At 65.2% G+C, this 18,368-nt stretch overlaps 1 protein-coding gene across 12 annotated transcripts in view; it reads right to left on the reverse strand.

Moving 5' to 3' along the window:
• The window catches only part of MCF2L (MCF.2 cell line derived transforming sequence like), a 97,379-nt gene that overhangs the window by 24,500 nt on the left and 54,511 nt on the right, over window positions 1-18,368 (reverse strand). For 11 of the 12 annotated variants that reach the window (XM_070471377.1, XM_070471378.1, XM_070471382.1 and 8 more), the window contains 3 exons: window positions 16,831-16,914; window positions 16,317-16,431; window positions 5,674-5,764 (listed from right to left, as the gene is read on the reverse strand). In XM_070471377.1, coding sequence (XP_070327478.1) covers window positions 5,674-5,764; window positions 16,317-16,431; window positions 16,831-16,914 — 290 coding nt within the window. Of the gene's footprint in view, window positions 1-5,673; window positions 5,765-6,199; window positions 6,397-16,316; window positions 16,432-16,830; window positions 16,915-18,368 lie in introns of those variants that run through there. The other variant, XM_070471385.1, reaches the window with a different exon arrangement.

Consider the following 18,368-nt stretch of genomic DNA (forward strand, 5'->3'; position numbering starts at 1 on the left):
GTAATGACTGTGTTACGTGGCTTGTGATCTTAAAGGTCAAAAGCTCTGACCTTTTGGGGAACTACACTCAATACCCTGTAATAGCCTACAAAGGTAGAGAATGTAAAGATGTATATTCATACATACGCATAACTGAATCCCTTTGCTGCATGTCTGAAACCAACACGATGTTATAAATCAGCTACACTTCAATGCAAACTTTAAAATAAAAAATCAACTGCAGGAAGAGCTTTGGCCTTCCCTTCTGGCTGAGTCCTGCGTCCCCACACTCTTATTTTGGAGGTCAAGCCCCCAGCGCCTCAGAATGACTTTAGGGTCTTCACAGAAGTGACCGAGTCAAGATGAGGTCATCAGGGTGGGCCCCGCCTGACCGGCCATGCCCCATAAAGGTGACATCTGGGCGTCGAGACCCACAGAGGGCGCGTGTGGGGTGGAAGCACACTGGGGGTGCTTCCACTGGCCGAGGGTCTCCAGAGGCCGTTGGGGGGCACAGACAGACCCCCTCACAGCTGCAGAGGGTCCGGCCGGCTCAGACGTCCCTTCCAGATGGGGAGACAGGAGACCCTGCTGTCTGAGCCCCACTGTGGTCTGTGGTGTCTGTTATGATGGTCCCGGGAAACTGGGACACCGGTGGAGTGAAAACAGCCACACACACACACACACACACACACACGAGACAGGGAGATACAGGAGAAGCGGGCTCACAGCGAGGCGCAGGCCCCCACCCCCGGACAGCTGACTCGTACGTGCATGTGAGCTTTGTGGACGAGGCGTCTGGCCCTGGACAGGTCGCCCCCTGCACCCCGGACTCCCGCCTGGGCTCCCTGCCACCCTCAGCATTCAGAGCCCAGCTCCAGGCCGAGGCCGTGCCAGCTGCTCGGTCAGCCCCAGGCCCGGTGCCCGGGCCCCTGGCCTCTGAGAGAAAGCCCCTCCAGTGAGAGGGGAGCGAGCACAGGCCACAAGGAGCCCCCACCGGGCGGGCGGGCAGTGCCTCCGGGCACAGACACGGCCAGGTCTTGCCGCTCCTCTCCTGCCTCGCCTGGACCTGACGCCACCCCGCGCTCCTGTGTGGAAGCGCTGGGATCCTCCTGAGCTGTCCGCAGTCAGGATGGCGCCCTGCCCAGGACATCCGGAGACAACCCCCACCCACCCACACACCCCGGGTGCCGACCACGGCTCACGGGGGCCCCGACCCCTGGGCCGCCCCATGTGGCTCGCACGCATACCCTCCCTGGCCTCCTCGCCCGGGCCCGCTCCGGCACGTCAGGGGGAGGGGTCACAGAGGCCTGGGGCTGGCTATGTCTCTGAGGACCCAGCCATTGCGTCCCTGAAGCCCACACCCCAGGGGCCACCCTCCCACCGTCTCTGGGGGCTCCCTGACTCCCTGTAGCCTCTGCGTCTCCCCGGGGCCCTGCCACATCGTCCGGGCTCCAAACAAGACGTGCTGTCGGGCTGGACCTCGCTGCCTCCTCCTGCTCAGGCTCCCTACGTCTGAGCGTGAGCCCCCTTGCCAGGCGTGCTGGGGGTCCTGGCCCCCTCCCCGGGCCTCAGTCCCAAGAGTCACGCTCAGGCCTGACGCCTGCTCAGCAGTGCTCTGCTCCACCCGCGGCCACCTGGGGCCCCGGAGGCCCCCAAACCCCGCCTCTCCCCAGCCCCTCCTCTTCCTACCCCGGAGGTTCTGCACGGCAGGGCTCCCCACTGGTCACCCCCTCGGTCACCCCCGCTGGTCCCCCCCAGGACCCTGAGCCGTGCCTCCGGCCTGGCCGCCCTGACCTCCTGCCTGCCGGCCCCCGTCCTGTGTCGCCCCGCCTGTGGCCCCGGGCGTGTCTGCCCCGCAGTCCCCAGTCACAGCCCTGGAGGGCAGGACCGCGTGGCCCCCGTGTCGGCCCGGAGCAGCCCCTCTGGGCACCGTGGGCAGCGGCGAGAGACAAGGTGGAAGGCGGGCGGCTCACGGCGGGGGCTCCGGGTCCCCGTCAGCAAGAGGGCCGTGGACCCCACACCAGGCGTGAGACCTGTCCCCACGACTGCAGAACTGCGGCCTCCAGCATCTTCCTGGAGGCGGCACTTAGTGACGTTTCCCGAGTTTTCAGCACGGTTTTCTGCCCTTATTCCCACCTGCTGACAGGTGTGGTCTGAGCTCACAAGGCTCCGCGGGCCTTCACGGGGACCCACGTGGCGGGGTCACCTCTGCCGGGAAGCCCTCCTGGCGTGCAGCTTCCCTCCGCGGGGCGCTCATCGCCCGGTGCTCAGGCCTGAGTCACCGCCGCCCAGGTGGCAGCCCCCAGCATTGCTGAGGAAACGGCTATTTCACCACATTGGGAATATTCACCGCCTGACCTGAAAATCCCGAGTGTCTCAGGAACTTCGGTCCGCCCCTCCTCTGCACACAGAGGGCATCGGCTTCACAGGCCAGACCGTAGCTCCACCCCTCGCAGAGCGAACGCGGTTCTCACCGCGCTTTCCTTCGGGACGAGCTCGAGGGCTGGCTCGGCTCAGTCTCCAAACAGACCTCCAGCTTCTGCTGTGCTGTCCTCCCCACACTCGTGTTTAAAAGGGGGCCTTCCCCTTTAAAAGAAGGGAACCCCGGAAGAGTAAACACAGCGTTTTACAAAAGACACGTCCATCAGAGGATGGTCCAAACCCGGGTCCAGCTCTTGGGCCAAGAGCGAGGCTTGCACTCTGAGCCATGGGTCTCGCCCGCGGCTGTGACCGTGGCCGCCCGCTCAGAGCTGCGGTGGGCTCTGCTCTCGATGGGGACACAGCAGGTCTGAGCTTAGGGACACTGGACTGTGGACCCCCCAATGTCTTGTTTTCCTTTCCAAGCCGAACTGAAGGCATCTAAACCAAGGAGAAAGAGTGCCCCGAAGGAGAGAACGCACAGCTCATGAGACAGCACATGAGGAGGCTTAAAATAGCCCCGAATTTCAGCGCATTATGTAAGCACCCAGGCTCCCTTGGGGGGCAAACACAATGGGATAAACAGCCTCTCTGCTGCTGGCAGCAAAGTGTGGCCATCCAGGCTGGGGTGCCGGTGCCTGCAGGGGTCCCCTCGCGGGCTCCAGCCCAGCAGATGCCAGGGGGTCTCTCCCCCAAGCCCCCTTGGATGAAGCACAGGCCGGCGGGGCTGGTAGTCCAGATAGATCCACGGTGGGGGATGGCGTCAGCGTGCCAGCTCTGCCCACCCCCCGCGGAGCCAGGGAGGAGATGGACCCGAACGCTGGCTCGGGGTGGGGCGGGGACAGGGGCCCTGGGGGCAGCAAGGCGGGGCCTGCAGTGTCCCCACCCCCGTGACCGCGTCCCGCGCCCCGGCAGGTCCAGCACCTGGTCACAGGGTCAGCCGCCTGCAGCCCGCTTGTCCACATGGCCCTTGCTTCCCCGTGTGTCCACAGCACTGCCCACCACGCCAGGCAGCGTGCGCCAGTCGGTGTGCTGCAGACACAGGCAGGGCTTCTGGCCTTAGTACGATCAGCAAATTCGTGTAAGAAAAGGCACTGGAGTCCAAAGAGAATTTCTGACAATTTTGCTGGAAAGTGCTAACTTCCAGGGCTTCCAAAGCAGCACAGGCTTACAGAAACAAACCTACATTTTTACTGCTGTCAGAATCAGTGCAACCACTGCAAAAATCAGCTATGACTTTCACAAAACAAAGTTTTAAAGATGCACCAGCTCTCTTCAGAAGTCCACCTGATTATCAGCTCGGCGAAGAAGACCATGTTCACACTCGGCCGCGGGAGAGCGCGACCGATGGCTGGTCTGCCCTGGACCATCCCGCTGGCTCGCTGGGGACCTCAGGGGTTGTTATTAAAAGTAATTTGTCTGGTTCTTAGCAAACAATCCTGCCTTTGGTCAGCCTTGCTAACTGACCAGAGTGGCTGATTAGCGGGGAAAGCATTTACGAGGCTCCTGTCTCACCCAGGGCCTGGGATGGGTGTTGGCCACACGAAGATGGACGGGGCTGGCCCTGACCTCGAGGGACCGCGGTGTGCAGAGAGGGAGGGTGCCCCGCCGGGAGGGGAGGCCAGGCAGGGCCTGAGTGAGAGCTGCTCTGGGGGGCTGGAGGGCACAGTGGCAGCTGCCCCGCCTTCAGGTAAGGACGTCCCAGGGGCAGGGAATGGCAAGGACGTGAGGTCTGGGCCCCCATCCCCCCAAGAACTGGCTGACTGACGCCCCTGCACACCAGTGCACGTCCGAGATGCGCACCAGTGAGACAGATGCACGCAAAAGACCTGGGCAATCACTGGACCTGAAAATGTCAGTCTAACCGTGTAACCTCTCAAAACAGCAGCACACTTTACTGGAGACTCACTGCCATCCAGCCCAGGATTAACTTGCTGATTCCAGAATCACCTCTAGAACATCCTCTGTGCGCCTGATCCGCTGGCTATTACAGTTTAATCCTTAATTTGGCCGGTTGGGTGACACCATGTGCAAATTCACTTTAAAACTTAAAATAATGTAAGGGCCACGCTGGCTATTAGCTGGTGGTGGCACACAGTCCCCTGCGAGCTTCTAAGGATTCAAAAGCACAGGAGCACTGATGATGACCATCTACACACTACACTGTACTCTTCTGAAACACTCCCAAGCGTTTAGACTAGTTTCAGGTAAATGGCAACGTGGAGGGCGTGTGTCCGCTGGGGTGGGGACAGGAGCCGCCTGGGGGCAGAGGGAGACGACTTGTCAGGGTGGGCTGGGCCGGCACCCGGGAAAGGTGAGCACCAGGACGGCCAGTGTGAGCCTTGGGGCGGGGCCTGAGCACCAGGAGGAGGAGTCGGATCTCCTGCCCCCAGACCCCAGCCCAGCAGCCTCAAAGTGGCCAGTGCAGGACCCAGAATGAGGGCCTGGGGGCGGGTCACCCCATGGGGTCGGGAAATCGCAGTGTCACGGCCGGCCGGAGACCCCGGCACAGGCACTCTGGGCCTCCCTGCTGCAGACAAGCACAACTACCATCCTTTCTGCAGGGAGAAGCACTCCCCACCTCTCTACCCAGCTTGAGTGGGGGTGGAAGCCAGCGCCAAAAATAAGAGCGGGCTTTCTGCTGACTGCACCGCCCTCTCCAGCTATCCCGCGGCTAAAAACAGCACCCAGTACCACAGGGCAGCCGCTTTTCCACCCTGAAGGGCGGCTGCGGTCTGCAGACTGGAAGAAAACAACATGGGAAAAGCTAGTCAACATAACCCCACACCCATAGCCTGAAGGTGCCCTGTGACACCCTCATCACCCTCAAGGATGACCGCCCTGTAGGTCACCCAGGCGCTCACATGCTCAGCGTCAGACACAAACCAGCAGGTGGCATTGTTTTCAAGTTATAACATCGCCTCTGAGAGTTAACCCATGCGTGCATATACACGTGCACACGCACGCACACACATTTGTACATGCATGCACACACACCCACGTGTGCATATGTGTACATGCATGCACTATGTGCACACACATACTTGTACACGCATGCACACATGTGCACGCGTGCACACGCGCGTGCCCAAGCAGCTCAAGGAGCCCAGGGAGGCGTGCGCTGGTCCTGCCCAGGCCCCAACTGGCGCCTACTTTGGCCTTGGGCCCAACCACGCATGCAGCTCCGGCCAGGACCCAAAGCGCCACCGGGCAGGAAAGGCCATGTCCCTCGCCTGGAGAAGGCGTGGGGGTCACAGGCCGGACACCGACACTTACCGCTATTCTCAGGATGGACGCCTTGACTGAGGTCCATCTGTCCTGCCTGCGGTCTATAACCAGGATGAACCCGATGCCAGCGTCCTGCAGGCTGAAACGAGAGAGCACGGTCAGTGTGCGCCCGGAGGTCCAGTCGTGGCTGCGGCGTGTCTCTGGGAAGAGTCGGGGTGAGCGGCCGCCCCAGAAGCCCTCACACCACTCCTGTTCCACCGGGTGCCACAGCCAGGGGAGGATGGAGCCACCTGCAGCGCTGCCCTGAGCTTGGCGGGCACCTCCCTTGCAGGGCTCACTCAGACCGAGGTGAACAGACAGGCGCCACATTGCTTCCCGCCCTGACACCGACCAGCTCGCAGTGCAGAGAGGTGGGCCGGGCCCCTCTGTCCCGGAGCCCAGCTGCTCCACTGGCGCCTGGCAGCTTCCCTTCCACGTGGACTTGCCAGCGGGCCCGTCACAGGGAGCCTACGGCCTGGGCGTCACCTCAGCCCCAGCATCTGGTCCCCCTGGCTCATTCATGGTCTACAATCACCGTCGAGGTTGATGGCACGGCCGCAGCTTGGGGAGAGCCCCCTGCGGTGCCCGGCGGAGCGCAAGCATCCGATAGAGACGGGAGACGAGAGGCGGCTTCTTGAAGCAGCAGCATCCGTGAGAAAGATGCGGAGGCCGGGAACGACAGCCCGTCCCTCTCAGCCTGATGCGCCTGAGTCACCGCCGACCCGGAGGCACTTCTGCGGGACGACCCGCCCCCAGTCCTGCCAGGCGGCGTGGGCAGTAGTGCCCGCCAGCCAATCCTGTGAAAGACTGAGAGCACGGGCCTAGGCTCCAACTGGAGCGCTGATTGCCAAGTCTCTGCACACATCCGGGAGCCGCAGCCGCGTTTAAACAAAAACCAGAACTACATGCGTTACATATAAATTATGTGGCCGTGGCAGTACTCTACCGGCTGCAAACGTTATGTAACACGGTGAGAGCTGAAACAGCCCCAACCCTCCCTGATCTCAGCGGAGGGACAGAGACACACAGTCACACCTGTGTGGGTGTGCACACCTGTGTGACCGTGCACGCCTGTACGGGATCAGGCGTTCCTGTGCACGTGTGCACACCTGTGTGGGTGAGTGTCCTCTGCAGAGACGGCCCCTCTCCTCTGTGGGGGACAAGTCACAGGCTGTCCGCTGATGACCAGCACATGCCACTTCTCCACAGCCTGTGTCTGCAGCACCCCCCCGCCCCGCTTCCTGACCAGCTTCCCTGTGGCCCCGCTCCTCCTGAGCCCACAGTGTCTCCTCTGTGGCCCCTGTGCTGATGGCCTGTCCCCTTTAGGCACAGGCAGGGCGGGTGGCCTGGCCACGGGTGGTGGGATATGGCCCGGGGCCTCCACTCCACCGCCTGCCTCACTTGCACATCCCAGCCGCCCCCCACCGCCCAGTCCCTTGGGGTCCTTAACTCGCTCTGTGCGTTTGAACGCCAGACAGTAAAAATTCCGTGACATCAAAGCTTCCTATTACAGCTGCAACGCACACGCCAGCATCATGAATAGCACTAACAACAGCGGAGAGGTGAACGAGCCTTTGAAAGTTACCATTTCAGGTGAAATGTAAGGAACCGACTGGACTCACGAAAATGTGCCCGGAAGGCGGGTTTTTAGGCCAGCACGTGTTGAGCAGGCAGCTCACGTTCCTGGTTTAGGAAACACACAGACTCAAGCTCTGTGGCCATCTGGCCACGGCCCAGCAGGGGCAGGTGGGGCAGCTTGAGGGCCGGGCCCCTCCCACCCACGGGCCCTGCACTGAAGCTCGGGCTGTGTGCCTCCTTCAACCCTCGTAATGACCCAGGAGGCAGCTGGAGTCACGGACGGAGGCTCAGACAGACAAGTCGTTTGCCCAGAATCACACAGCTGGTGATCACAGACGGGACGCCCATGGTCTGGCTCCCCGTCTAGACTCCCCAGGCCGCGTCCACCCTGCAGGGCAAAGCAGCCCCTCTGTCCCGCCCACCCAGGACTGTGTCGGATCAGGCAGGGTCCTCCCCTTCAGGGGGCCGGGCCCCAGGAGCAGGCAGAGACGCCCCACCCAGGACCCAGCTCGGGGCCACGAGCGGGCTCTCCCAGCCCCGCCTCGTCTCCACCACGCTCCACCACCAGACGCAGCAGGAGGCGCCTCGCGTGAGGACCCAGGGCCCCCCCACGGCCCCCTTCACCCCCAGAGCCAAGCTGCGTGGCCCGCCCCCGCCCCCGGGAGCCCAGGCCCCGCCCCCGGGAGCCAGGCCCCGCCCCCGGGGCCCATCCGCCACCCCGTGCGCACAGGAGGGCCGTCTGTGACCTCACGCGCCCAGGGGAGAGGGCGGGCAGCCCACACTTGGTCACGGAAAAGGCAGGTCCCCCGGGGTGGCTGCGCTGAAGGCAGTGGACGAGGAAACCGGAGCAAATAACCCAGAAGCTGTAGGCACACGGACGAGCCCCCAGACCCAGGCACACGCGGCCGTGCGCACACACGGCCGTGCGCACACACAGAGGTAGCCTCCAGCCTCCTGAGGGCTGCCGGAAGGGGCCGCCGAGTGAGGCTGATGAGTCACTTTTGGCCCAAACAGTCCAATAGGCACAGATCTCTCGCTGAGTCTGGTTCCGGGAGCCACGCGTGCACGGGTGTCCCCCCACAGGGCTCACGGGGGGACAAGGGCCTTGACCCGGGGGAGGGTCAGTGTTCTTGGGGACGCGTGCACCGGGGCCTGCTTGGCCTGGCGCTGGAGTGGGGGAGCAAGCCCAGCAGCGGGGCCAGGGGCCTAGCGGGCTCTTGCGGGAGATATGGGCAGGTTGGCGTCCGTCCCAGATCAGGCCTGGCAGGTGTGGACAAGGCTTTGGGGAAGTGGGTCCCCAGGGTCCGTGGGAGGTAAGGTCTAACCTCCCAGAGGGGCCCTGGGGGCTGGGCCAGGCGGGGGTGGGGGTGGGGAGGCCAGGTGGGGGTGGGGGTAGGGGGCCAGGTGGGGGTTGAGGGGGGTGGGGATGGGGGGGCCAGGCAGGGGGGGAGGGAGGGAGGGGATGGGGGGCCAGGCTGGGGGTGAGGGGGGAGGGGATGGGGGGCCAGGCAGGGGGGGAGGGGGGAGGGGATGGGGGGCCAGGCAGGGGGGGAGAGGGGGAGGGGATGGGGGGGCCAGGCTGGGGGTGAGAGGGGAGGGGATGGGGGGGCCAGGCAGGGGGTGAGAGGGGAGGGGATGGGGGGGCCAGGCAGGGGGGGAGGGGGGAGGGGATGGGGGGGCCAGGCAGGGGGTGAGAGGGGAGGGGATGGGGGGGCCAGGCAGGGGGTGAGAGGGGGAGGGGATGGGGGGGCCAGGCAGGGGGTGAGAGGGGAGGGGGATGGGGGGGGCCAGGCAGGGGGTGGAGGGGGAGGGGAGGGGGGCCAGGCAGGGGGTGAGGGGGGAGGGGATGGGGGGCCAGGCAGGGGGTGAGAGGGGAGGGGATGGGGGGCCAGGCAGGGGGTGAGGGGGGAGGGGATGGGGGGCCAGGCAGGGGGTGAGGGGGGAGGGGGATGGGGGGGCCAGGCAGGGGGTGTGGGGGGAGGGGGATGGGGGGCCAGGCAGGGGGTGAGGGGGGAGGGGATGGGGGGCCAGGCAGGGGTGAGGGGGAGGGGATGGGGGGCAGGCAGGGGTGAGAGGGATGGGATGGGGGCCAGCAGGGGGGTGAGGGGGGATGGGATGGGGGGCCAGGCAGGGGGTGAGGGGGGAGGGGATGGGGGGCCAGGCAGGGGGTGAGGGGGGAGGGATGGGGGGCCAGGGCAGGGGGTGAGGGGGGAGGGGATGGGGGGCCAGGCAGGGGGGAGGGGGGAGGGGATGGGGGGCCATGGCAGGGGGTGAGGGGGAGGAGGCGGGCCCAGGCACAGACGGTGGGACGGTCTATGGGGGGCCAGGCAGAGCCGAGCGGCGAAAGCCGGGACTTTAGGGGCCCAGGGCAGAGGTTGTAGGGGGAGGGGTCAGGGGGGGCCCCGCAGGGGGGGAGGGAGGGGATGGCGGTGGCCGCCAGGCAGGGCGCCCAGCGGGCATGGGGGCCTTGCAGGGGGTGACGTGGCGACCGTGGATGAGTGCGGGCTCGGCCATGGGTGTAGGGGAGAGTTTGGAGTGGGTGCCAGCTCCAGGGGATCGGGGGAGCCCGGATCAATGGGGTCGGCAGGCAGGGGGGAGGGCCAGGTGGGGGAGCCCAAGCAGGGTTCAGGGGGTAGGGGTGAGGGCCAGGCAGGAGTGGGCACGTTGTGAGAGGGGATGGGGGCAGCCAGGGGGAGGGCGGGGGAGGGGCATGGGGGAAGCCAGTCCCGTGAGGATGGGGGCCGGGGTACGGGTATGGGGCAGGCCCAGGGGTGAGGGGGGAGGGGATGGGGGGGGGCCAGGCAGGGGTGAGGGGGGAGGGGATGGGGGGGGCCAGGCGGGGGTTGAGGGGGGAGGGGATGGGGGGGCCAGGCAGGGGGTGAGGGGGGAGGGGATGGGGGGGCCAGGCAGGGGGGGGAGGGGGGAGGGGATGGGGGGGCCAGGCAGGGGGGGAGGGGGGAGGGGATGGGGGGGCCAGGCAGGGGGGAGGGGGGAGGGGATGGGGGGCCAGGCAGGGGGTGAGAGGGGAGGGGATGGGGGGCCAGGCAGGGGGGGAGGGGGGAGGGGATGGGGGGGCCAGGCAGGGGGGGAGGGGGGAGGGGATGGGGGGCCAGGCATGGGGGGGTGGGGGTGGGGGAGGAACAGTCCTACTCGAAGGCCCCCTCCCCCGGCCACACTGCTTTGCCCGTCTCTCTCTCTCTCTCTCTCTCTCTCTCTCTCTCTCTCTCTCTCCACCCCACCCTTGGACGTGGTCTGGGAGGCTGCGAAGGTCACAGAGACGTGGCTGGGCCTGTGCACTGGCCTGGGGCCCGCCCGCCAGGTCTGTCTGAGCGCGGGGATGCGGGGCAGGGCCTGAGGGCTCAGGCCCAGCCTTGGTTCCGGCCGCCTCTCCTCTGTCCTCGGGACTCAGAGCTGCCCTGTTACGCACCAGACGTGCAGCACGGTCTCTCTGCGCTGGTCAGCTCGTCAGAGCTCGACGGCAAGAAAAGCCTCGGACCTTTCACAAAGCTCCCCACGCGCTGACAGCACCGCGTCGGCGCGCCCGGCCCAGCAGGGCGGGGCAGGCGTCCCAGGCGTGCAGGTGGCCGCCCCCCTCACGCCCAGCGGGCACTGTGCTTCTTGCTCAGTTGTGTCCGACTCTGCGACCCCGTGGACTGCAGCCTGCCAGGCTCCTCTGTCCATGGGTGTCTCCAGGCAAGATTCCTGGAGTGGGCTGCCATTTCCTGCTCCAGGGGATCTTCCCCACCCCAGGATCAAACCTGCATCTCCTGCACGGCAGGCGGATTCTTTACTGACTGGGCCACCAGGTGGGGGAGAAACCCCACCCAGCACACAGATTCCATGACTACGTGAAACGCACACAGAGTCGGCCACAACTTTGTAACCGGAGTGACTGCGCCCCCGAGGGCGTGAGCCTGGCACCCCTCGGGAAGCCAGACTCCCATGAGGACCTTCTGCGGCCCGTGTTACCTGTTTCATGTGCAGGCTCCAGGTCCGGGCTGCCCTGTCGGCCTGCGCCCTCCAAGCGAGTCCTGGGCCCGGCCCGGCCGTGGTCCTCACTGGAGCTGCTCAGGCGCCTCCCTCCTCCCGGAGCTGAAACCCCAGCAGAGGCGGCCTCTGGGCACACAACCCCGCTGTGTGCACAGGCTGGTGGGTCAGCCTGGGCTCCCCAGGGAGGGGCTCCCACACCCCTCACGGCAGCGCGGGGCAAGCCCCCTCCTCCCGGGCGGGTCTCGTCCTCCTCCCGCAGGGGAAGGGCAGGGCCGGCCGCTCTGAGCCGGGCACCAGCACATCACAGCTGCGTGTCCCCCAAGCAGGGACAGCCCACACTTGGACTGCCCTATACGGCAGCCCCCAGCCCCTGGGAACTAAACTTTTATGTTTATTTAACTTTAATTTTTCAAATTAAATGATGTTGGATGGCACTGACAGAAAGAAGATGACAAGAAAGAAAGCAGATGTTTTCTGAGACGGGTGGCCTCTGGCTCCCCCGGAGAACGAGATCGGGAGGGCGGAGAGACAGAACCCGTGGGAAGAGGTCGCCCCGTGGGTAGGGGACCTTGAGCTTCAGATACACGGACTAGCGGGCTGAGGCCGGCCGCGGACAGCAGTGAGAACGGCCTCCACTTGCTTCTTACACGAGCCCGAGGGCCTGAGGGCTGCTGCAGCAGGGCACCCCGCCCGCCAGACGGGCAGCAAGGCCGCTGTGACGGCAGGAAGCCGAGACGGCCCGGCTGGAGCTCAGTGCCCGTCCATCCACGCCAGAGGCAGCCGCGCAAGGACAGGCAGGGTGCCCGCCGCAGGCCGACGACAGGAAGGGACTGGGACGACACATGTGTGCAGTCTGCTTTGGGGAGCTTTGCACAGGGATGCGGCTGGTGCTCCCTGTGGTTTCCTGTGGGGAGGGTGAGAGCTACTGCCTGTCCACAGATGTCTGGGGTGTTCGGGACACGTTCACACATTTTCTGTCTTTATGTGCAAAAGTCAACCAAAAATTCAGGTGGACGTCACAGCCACAGCAAGAAGTGAGGTGCTGCCAGGGGGCCGAAGGCCAGACAATCTAAAGCTTAGTGAGCTCGATGGGGCGGGGGACAGCCTGGCTGGAAGACTCTGCATGAGGTGTGGCCCAAACGTGGGGGTGCAGCTTAAGAACAGCACTTAAACCCTGCTCCTTCCACAAGTGCCCTGCATTTGTCTGCCATGCAGCCCACACAAACAGCATGTCGGGACATGTGTGCATGTGTGTGGTCTGTATGCTTGTGTGTGGTGTGTGCACACAGGTGTGCAGTATACACTCACTCCTATGCATGTATGAGCATACATGTGTGTGGTGTGTGATGCATGCCTGTGAGTGCACACACACCTGCATGTACACATGTGGTGAGCACAGGTACCATGTGCCTATGTGTACATGTATGTGAGCACATGTTCACCTGTGTGTACACACATTTGGTGCGTGCATGCACCCCTGTACCTGAGCGCGCACACACGTGTGTACACCTGTATCTGCGCACACATGTGGTAAGCACATGTACACCTGTGTGCACACACATGTGGCAAGTACATGCACCCCTGTACACGTGTGTACACAAGTGTGGTGAGTGTGTGTACGCCTGTACCTGTGTGTACATGTGTGGTGAGCACACTCATGCCTGTGTGGGAGTGACCTGTGTGCATGCATCTCTCCTCAGGGTGAACGTGGCCCACCACGAAAACCACCTGGGAGAGGCTCCTCTGTCTGCAGCAGTGGGGCGATCCGAGCCGGGTTCACAGAAAGTCCACATCCTTATCAGCCTCAAGTCATCTGGGACCCAGTCCTGTGGTCCCCCGGCTGGGGAGGGGCAGCACATGTGCAGGAAGGTGACCCTTAGGTATTATCTTCCAAACGCAGCGGGCAGGTGCAGGAGGCCTCCAAGGATCCTGCAGGGTGGCTAAGTGAGTCCTTCAGAGAAAAGCCAGAAGCCTGCTATCTCAGTGTTGGCAACACCGTGACCCTGCGTGTGAGTGTGCACGTGTGTGCCTGTGCGTGTCTGCACGGGTGTGCACCTGTGCCCACAGGGAGACCTCCGGTGGCCACTTTCACTGGGAGGGGGTCAGCTTTTGCCGCAAGGAGGGAGGGAGGGGTAAGGGGTGTTTTCCAGGAGACCAGGAACAGGCTTCCTGTTCTCATGTGTCTGCTGCGTCCGGGCGAGGCCTGCCCAGCAGCCAAGACTTTTGGAATGACCCGTGACCGTGAACCAGATACAGTGGCCTGAACTGGCGCTCCTGCCCCCATGTGAGATGACCGAGAACAGGGGAGAAAGGTTTCAGAGGACCAAGGGACGCTTGTTTGGTGACCGTAGGAGTCAGCGTCTGGGAAGCCGGGGGCTCGTCCACTGGACCTGTGTGGACCGTAGAGCCCGCCTGGTCGCAGAACGCCCCCCCGCCCCGCCCCGCCTGCCTGGAGTCCGGGCCCCCTGCCCGACTTCCGGGCTCCCTGGTTTAGGAGACTTGGGCCCGCAGTACCGGCCACAGCCGCCAGGTGGCAGCCCGCCCCACACCGGGTCCCACGCGGAGGCCTCACGGGCAGCGCCCCTGCCCTGCCTTACCCACGGACACCGAGTGTCTCCCCACCTCTAAAGGTGCACCGAAGCTTACAGAAACGCAGCTGCGTGTGAGCTGACGGGCGGCAGCACTTCGGCTTCCCTCACTCAGGGCCGATCCCCACCGCTCCCCCAGGAACCGCCCCTGACGGCTCCGGGGGGCGGGCCGGGTCCGGGTGGGCAGGGCTCCCCCGCCTCCTGGAAGGCCTGTCCAGGGGCAGCCCCTCCCGTGCTGGCCCTTCACGCAGCTGAGGAAAGACGAGCCAGTCCCAACGTGCGGTTTCACTCCGGGTGGAAGGGCATCGGGTCCGCCGGATTCCCAACCCCCAACCCCGCTACACCCTCCACCCAGAACAGACGTGAACGGAACACGCGTGACCATCACGATACACACGAGCCGCGGGTCTGCGCCGCACCCACGTCCACACACCGCGGCCCCCCAGGGACGCAATGACACAGGGTGAGCCTTCCTCGGCTTCAACGGGAAGTGTGTGCCCTGCTCAGGGATCTCGCAGGGACTGTGCCGGCAACCTTGGAGATCAGGGGTGGGAGGCTCCGCCCTGCTGGGGTGAGAACCGTTTAAAAGGGGGAGAGGCAAAGGGGCTGGTCCCTCTGAAGGAGCGGCAGGGGTGCTGGGGTGAGGGACAGGGGGGGCCCCCAACCCCCAGACCTAAGCTGATCTCACTCTGTCTAAACGAAGCCTGTCTGTAGGGCAAACGCTCAGCGAGCAGCTGCTGTCTGACCCGCGTGCAGGGCAGACACAGACCCACGCCAAGTGCCACGAACGGGGACTGTCCAGGTGCGTCCGCGAAGCTGGGCCACCAGGGGCCTGGGGCCTGGGGCTGGTGAGCGTGACAGAAAGCCCTCCAGAGGAGGGGGCCCCCACGCGAGAAGGAGGCACCTGGGCCGAGGGCGTGAGAGCAAGGGCCCCGAGGCCAGGAGGCCCGAGGATCAGCAGCACCAACAGGGGTGGTGACCCAGGGAGGGGAGACCAAGAGGGGCGGGGGGTCGGCCTGCCGTGCCCAGAGAAGGCTCACGTCCGCCCCGCCAGAGAGAAAGGGACCTCTGCCCTCTCCACGCCTGGGAGTGACCTGAAACCTGAGATTCCCGCGCCGGCAGGGAAGGCCACCCCAGAGAACCATCTCAAGCGGGCAGTGGCAGACCACAGAAGCCCCGTGTGGCCCCTGGCTCAGCCCACACGGAGAGGTCACTGCAGATGGCTGCCCGCCAGACGTGCGGTCCAGGGCCCACCACCGCCTTGGCCGGGGGCCGCTTCCGGAACAGGGACTCAGACCCTCCCTAGGCAGCGCCCACACGGACCTTACTGTGCTGTGAGCGCCACTGCCCAACCTGGGGCAGGCCTGGTTCACGGGGACGAGGGTCACGGGGGGAGCACAGGAGGGGCGTCACAGGGGCCAAGGGCCACGCCCCTCCTGGACATGGAGCCATCAGCCCTGGAGACATCACGGAGGAGAGCTGGCCAAGCTGGCCAGAAGCCTGCCCTCCGGAGGACCAGCGAGACCACTGGGCCCATGGTCAGTGGTCCACAGCCGGCCGTCTCCCTGTTAAACCCCTGGGCTCCCTGAAACCAGCGTAGCCGCCCTTCCTCCCACTTGCCTGTCCCCAGCGTCCCACCCCCGGGCCGGGTGGCTTTTCCATGCCCCCCTGCTGGGAAACCAAGAGCCAGACCGACCGTCCTGGATCCCCAGCCCAAATACCCCTCGGTGCCACTCCATACGGGCAGCCCCACCTCCTGTCCTCTCCAGACCCTTGAACCCACTCAAGCAACGTCCCCTGAGGTCCAGGGCCCTCGTCCATGGGACGGGAGCAATGCCTGCCTTCCTGGCTGGAAATCCAAGGGGGAAGGTAAACGAGACGCAGGATCGCCGGCCTCCATGAAGTCCCTCACGGCCTGCCCAAGGGCCCTAAGGAAGACCAGTCACTCCTAGGACAGTGGCTGGACCACCCACCTCAGCTCAGCTGCTCGGAGCCTGGCCCAGCAAGTCGGGTCCACAGAAGGAGGGGAACAGGGACCACAGACCTCCACCCCACCCCGTGGTGCCGTCTAGGTTCTTCTGCCAAGTGACCCTCACCCCCCACGGCCTGTGGAAGGGTTCTTCCATCCTAACACCCCACCCCACGCTGGGCAGTGAGGAACCAATGCTGACCAGGTCCTGGCGGTCACACCTGCTGTCCGGCTGGCCTCCTAGATTAGACCAGCTCATCGCGCTGTGACAGGGAACCTGGCCAAGGGCATGCTGACGGCACCCTCGGGGCAAGCCTGCCCTGCACTCACCTCCCCCTCGGGCACTTCGAAAAGAGAAGCATCCGCCCCCAGGCCAGTCCCTGCGGCCCAGCAGGTTGGCCGGGGCGGGAGGTCCACGCCTCACCCATCCAAGGTGGGCACCAGGGCAGCACTGCATCCGCCCCTGGCCCCCTGACCGTGGAGGAGTCTCTGCACCCCTAGGATGAGGGATCGGGGCCCTCGCGCACCTGGGGATGCTGGTGAGGTAGGTCATGACATTCTGGAAGTCCTGGTCCGGGACGTCACCAAAGGCCGGGTAGTCCGGAAAGGTGATGACTGGGCTGCCGTCCTGGCCCCGCCCGCCTGGGGAGAGGGGAGGACAGCGGTCGGCACCCCTGGGGCCTCAAGGGCGGGTGGCCCCAGATCCCACCGCGGGGCCACAGAGCCCCGTCTCCCCTGCACCCCTCCCTGCGCCCCGAGCCCCTCCCCGCGGGATCACAGAGCCCCCGCACCCCACAACGCGCGCCCCCACACCCCGCCCTGCCCCCTGAGCCCCGCCCCTGCTCCCAGCCCCGCCCACACTCCACGCCCCCTTGGCCCCGCCCCGCTGTTAGTCCCGCCCATGTTCCTGCACCCCGCCCACATCCAGAGCCCCGCCCCCAGCCCCGCCCACCAACCCAATCCCACCCACGAGCCCGCCACGCCCACTGCACCCTGCCCCGCGCCTAAGCCGCGCTCCGCCCCTCCCGGCCCGGCACTCACCCGACAGGTAAGCGAAGCGCTTCTGCAGCTGGTCCCGGATGTCGGCGGCGCAGAGCGGGCTGATGTCGTGGTGCATGATCTCATCTGCGGGAGGACAGAGCAGACGGACACGCAGTCACCGGGGACCGCCCCCCCCGCGCCTCGGCTGGGTCAGCCCCACCGCGGACACCGAGGGGACCAGTGCTTGCGGGCCCGGCAAGGGGGCTCCACTTTCCTGTACAGAAACCGTTGTTTCCCAGCACACACAGAGCTGTGCGCGGAGTGAGTCATCAATATTTAACGTGTGGTGTGTGTCAGAGGCACGCAGAAAGGCGCAGGATGGACAGAGAGAGGAAGGGACAGAGAGGGGCACGCAGGCAGAAGGGAGACCCGGGGTGCAGAGCAGGGCCTGGGACAGCTGCGCAGGGAGCAGACCGCTTTGCTCCGCAAGCGCACAGCCATGTCCTGGAAGTGGCCCAGGCCATCCCTGGGCCCTCACCTGCTGTCTAGGAAACCTGGCCACTGCAGTGGGTCCACACACACACCTGGCGCCTCACCCCTGCCAGGCACTGACCCTGAGCAGGGCTCCAAGACTGTCCCCAGCCCGACGCTGACGCCCGCCAGTCCTAGACCAGGGCCAGCAGCGACCCAGCCACAGCCTGGAGGCATCGACCAGAAACAAAGGATTAGCAAGACTCCCGAGAACGCAGACACGGACAGGGGTGTATGAGGTGCTGGGGCATCGGCGGGAGGCCACAGGGCCAGGGTGTTGGGCCCGCGGGACCTGCATCTTAGCGCTGCCTGGCTGGTACTGCATGACTGACACCCAGTGTCTTGTGTCTGCAGGCCTGGGTGTCCTGGAGATTTCTCTACAGACACTCACGACTCATGCTGGTCACTGGCAAATGGCTTAAGTCAGTTCTTCTATACCCGGATTAAGACACAGGCCCCTCACAGGCTGGAGATTTGGGCCACGGAGACCTTGGAGAGAGCTCAGTGGAGGTAGCCAAATGCCCTCTGCCCTCTGCGTGGCCAAGCCTCCATCCTGCATACAGGCACGCGGGAGCAGGTGGTGTGTTAGATGCAGGGTGAGTCCCAGAACCCGGCTGTTGTCTGTGGGCCTGCTGCCCCCACACCGCTGCCTTGTGACTCTGCCTGGCGCAGACGAGGAGAGGGTGGGTCCGTGCCCCCCACAGAGCAGGCAGCACTCCAGGTTTGGGACTGAACGGGGATTCACGCCCATCACACTCAGGGCCGGGGCTCCGGCAGTCAGCCCACGGCAGCTCAGGGCGATGCAACCTCCCTGCGCACGGAAACCTCTCAGCACGGCTTCTTTTGTGGGACAAAAAAACAGCTGGAAACGATCACGCCAAGAGAACGTGAAATGTTTCTAATTCCAGACGCGGTGGATCACGGCCGTCACACCGCATTTGTTTGGAACACGCGTCTGGTGTGACAGACACGCAGCTGCACGGAGGCTGGGAGGCCAGGTTTCACACTGCCCACACTGTCTGTCTAGCGTGGACCCTGGGCTCCTCGAGGCCAGAGACATTCCCCAG

Source organism: Odocoileus virginianus, chromosome 8 (genome assembly GCF_023699985.2).
Source record: "Odocoileus virginianus isolate 20LAN1187 ecotype Illinois chromosome 8, Ovbor_1.2, whole genome shotgun sequence".
NCBI classification, from domain to species: domain Eukaryota; kingdom Metazoa; phylum Chordata; class Mammalia; order Artiodactyla; family Cervidae; genus Odocoileus; species Odocoileus virginianus.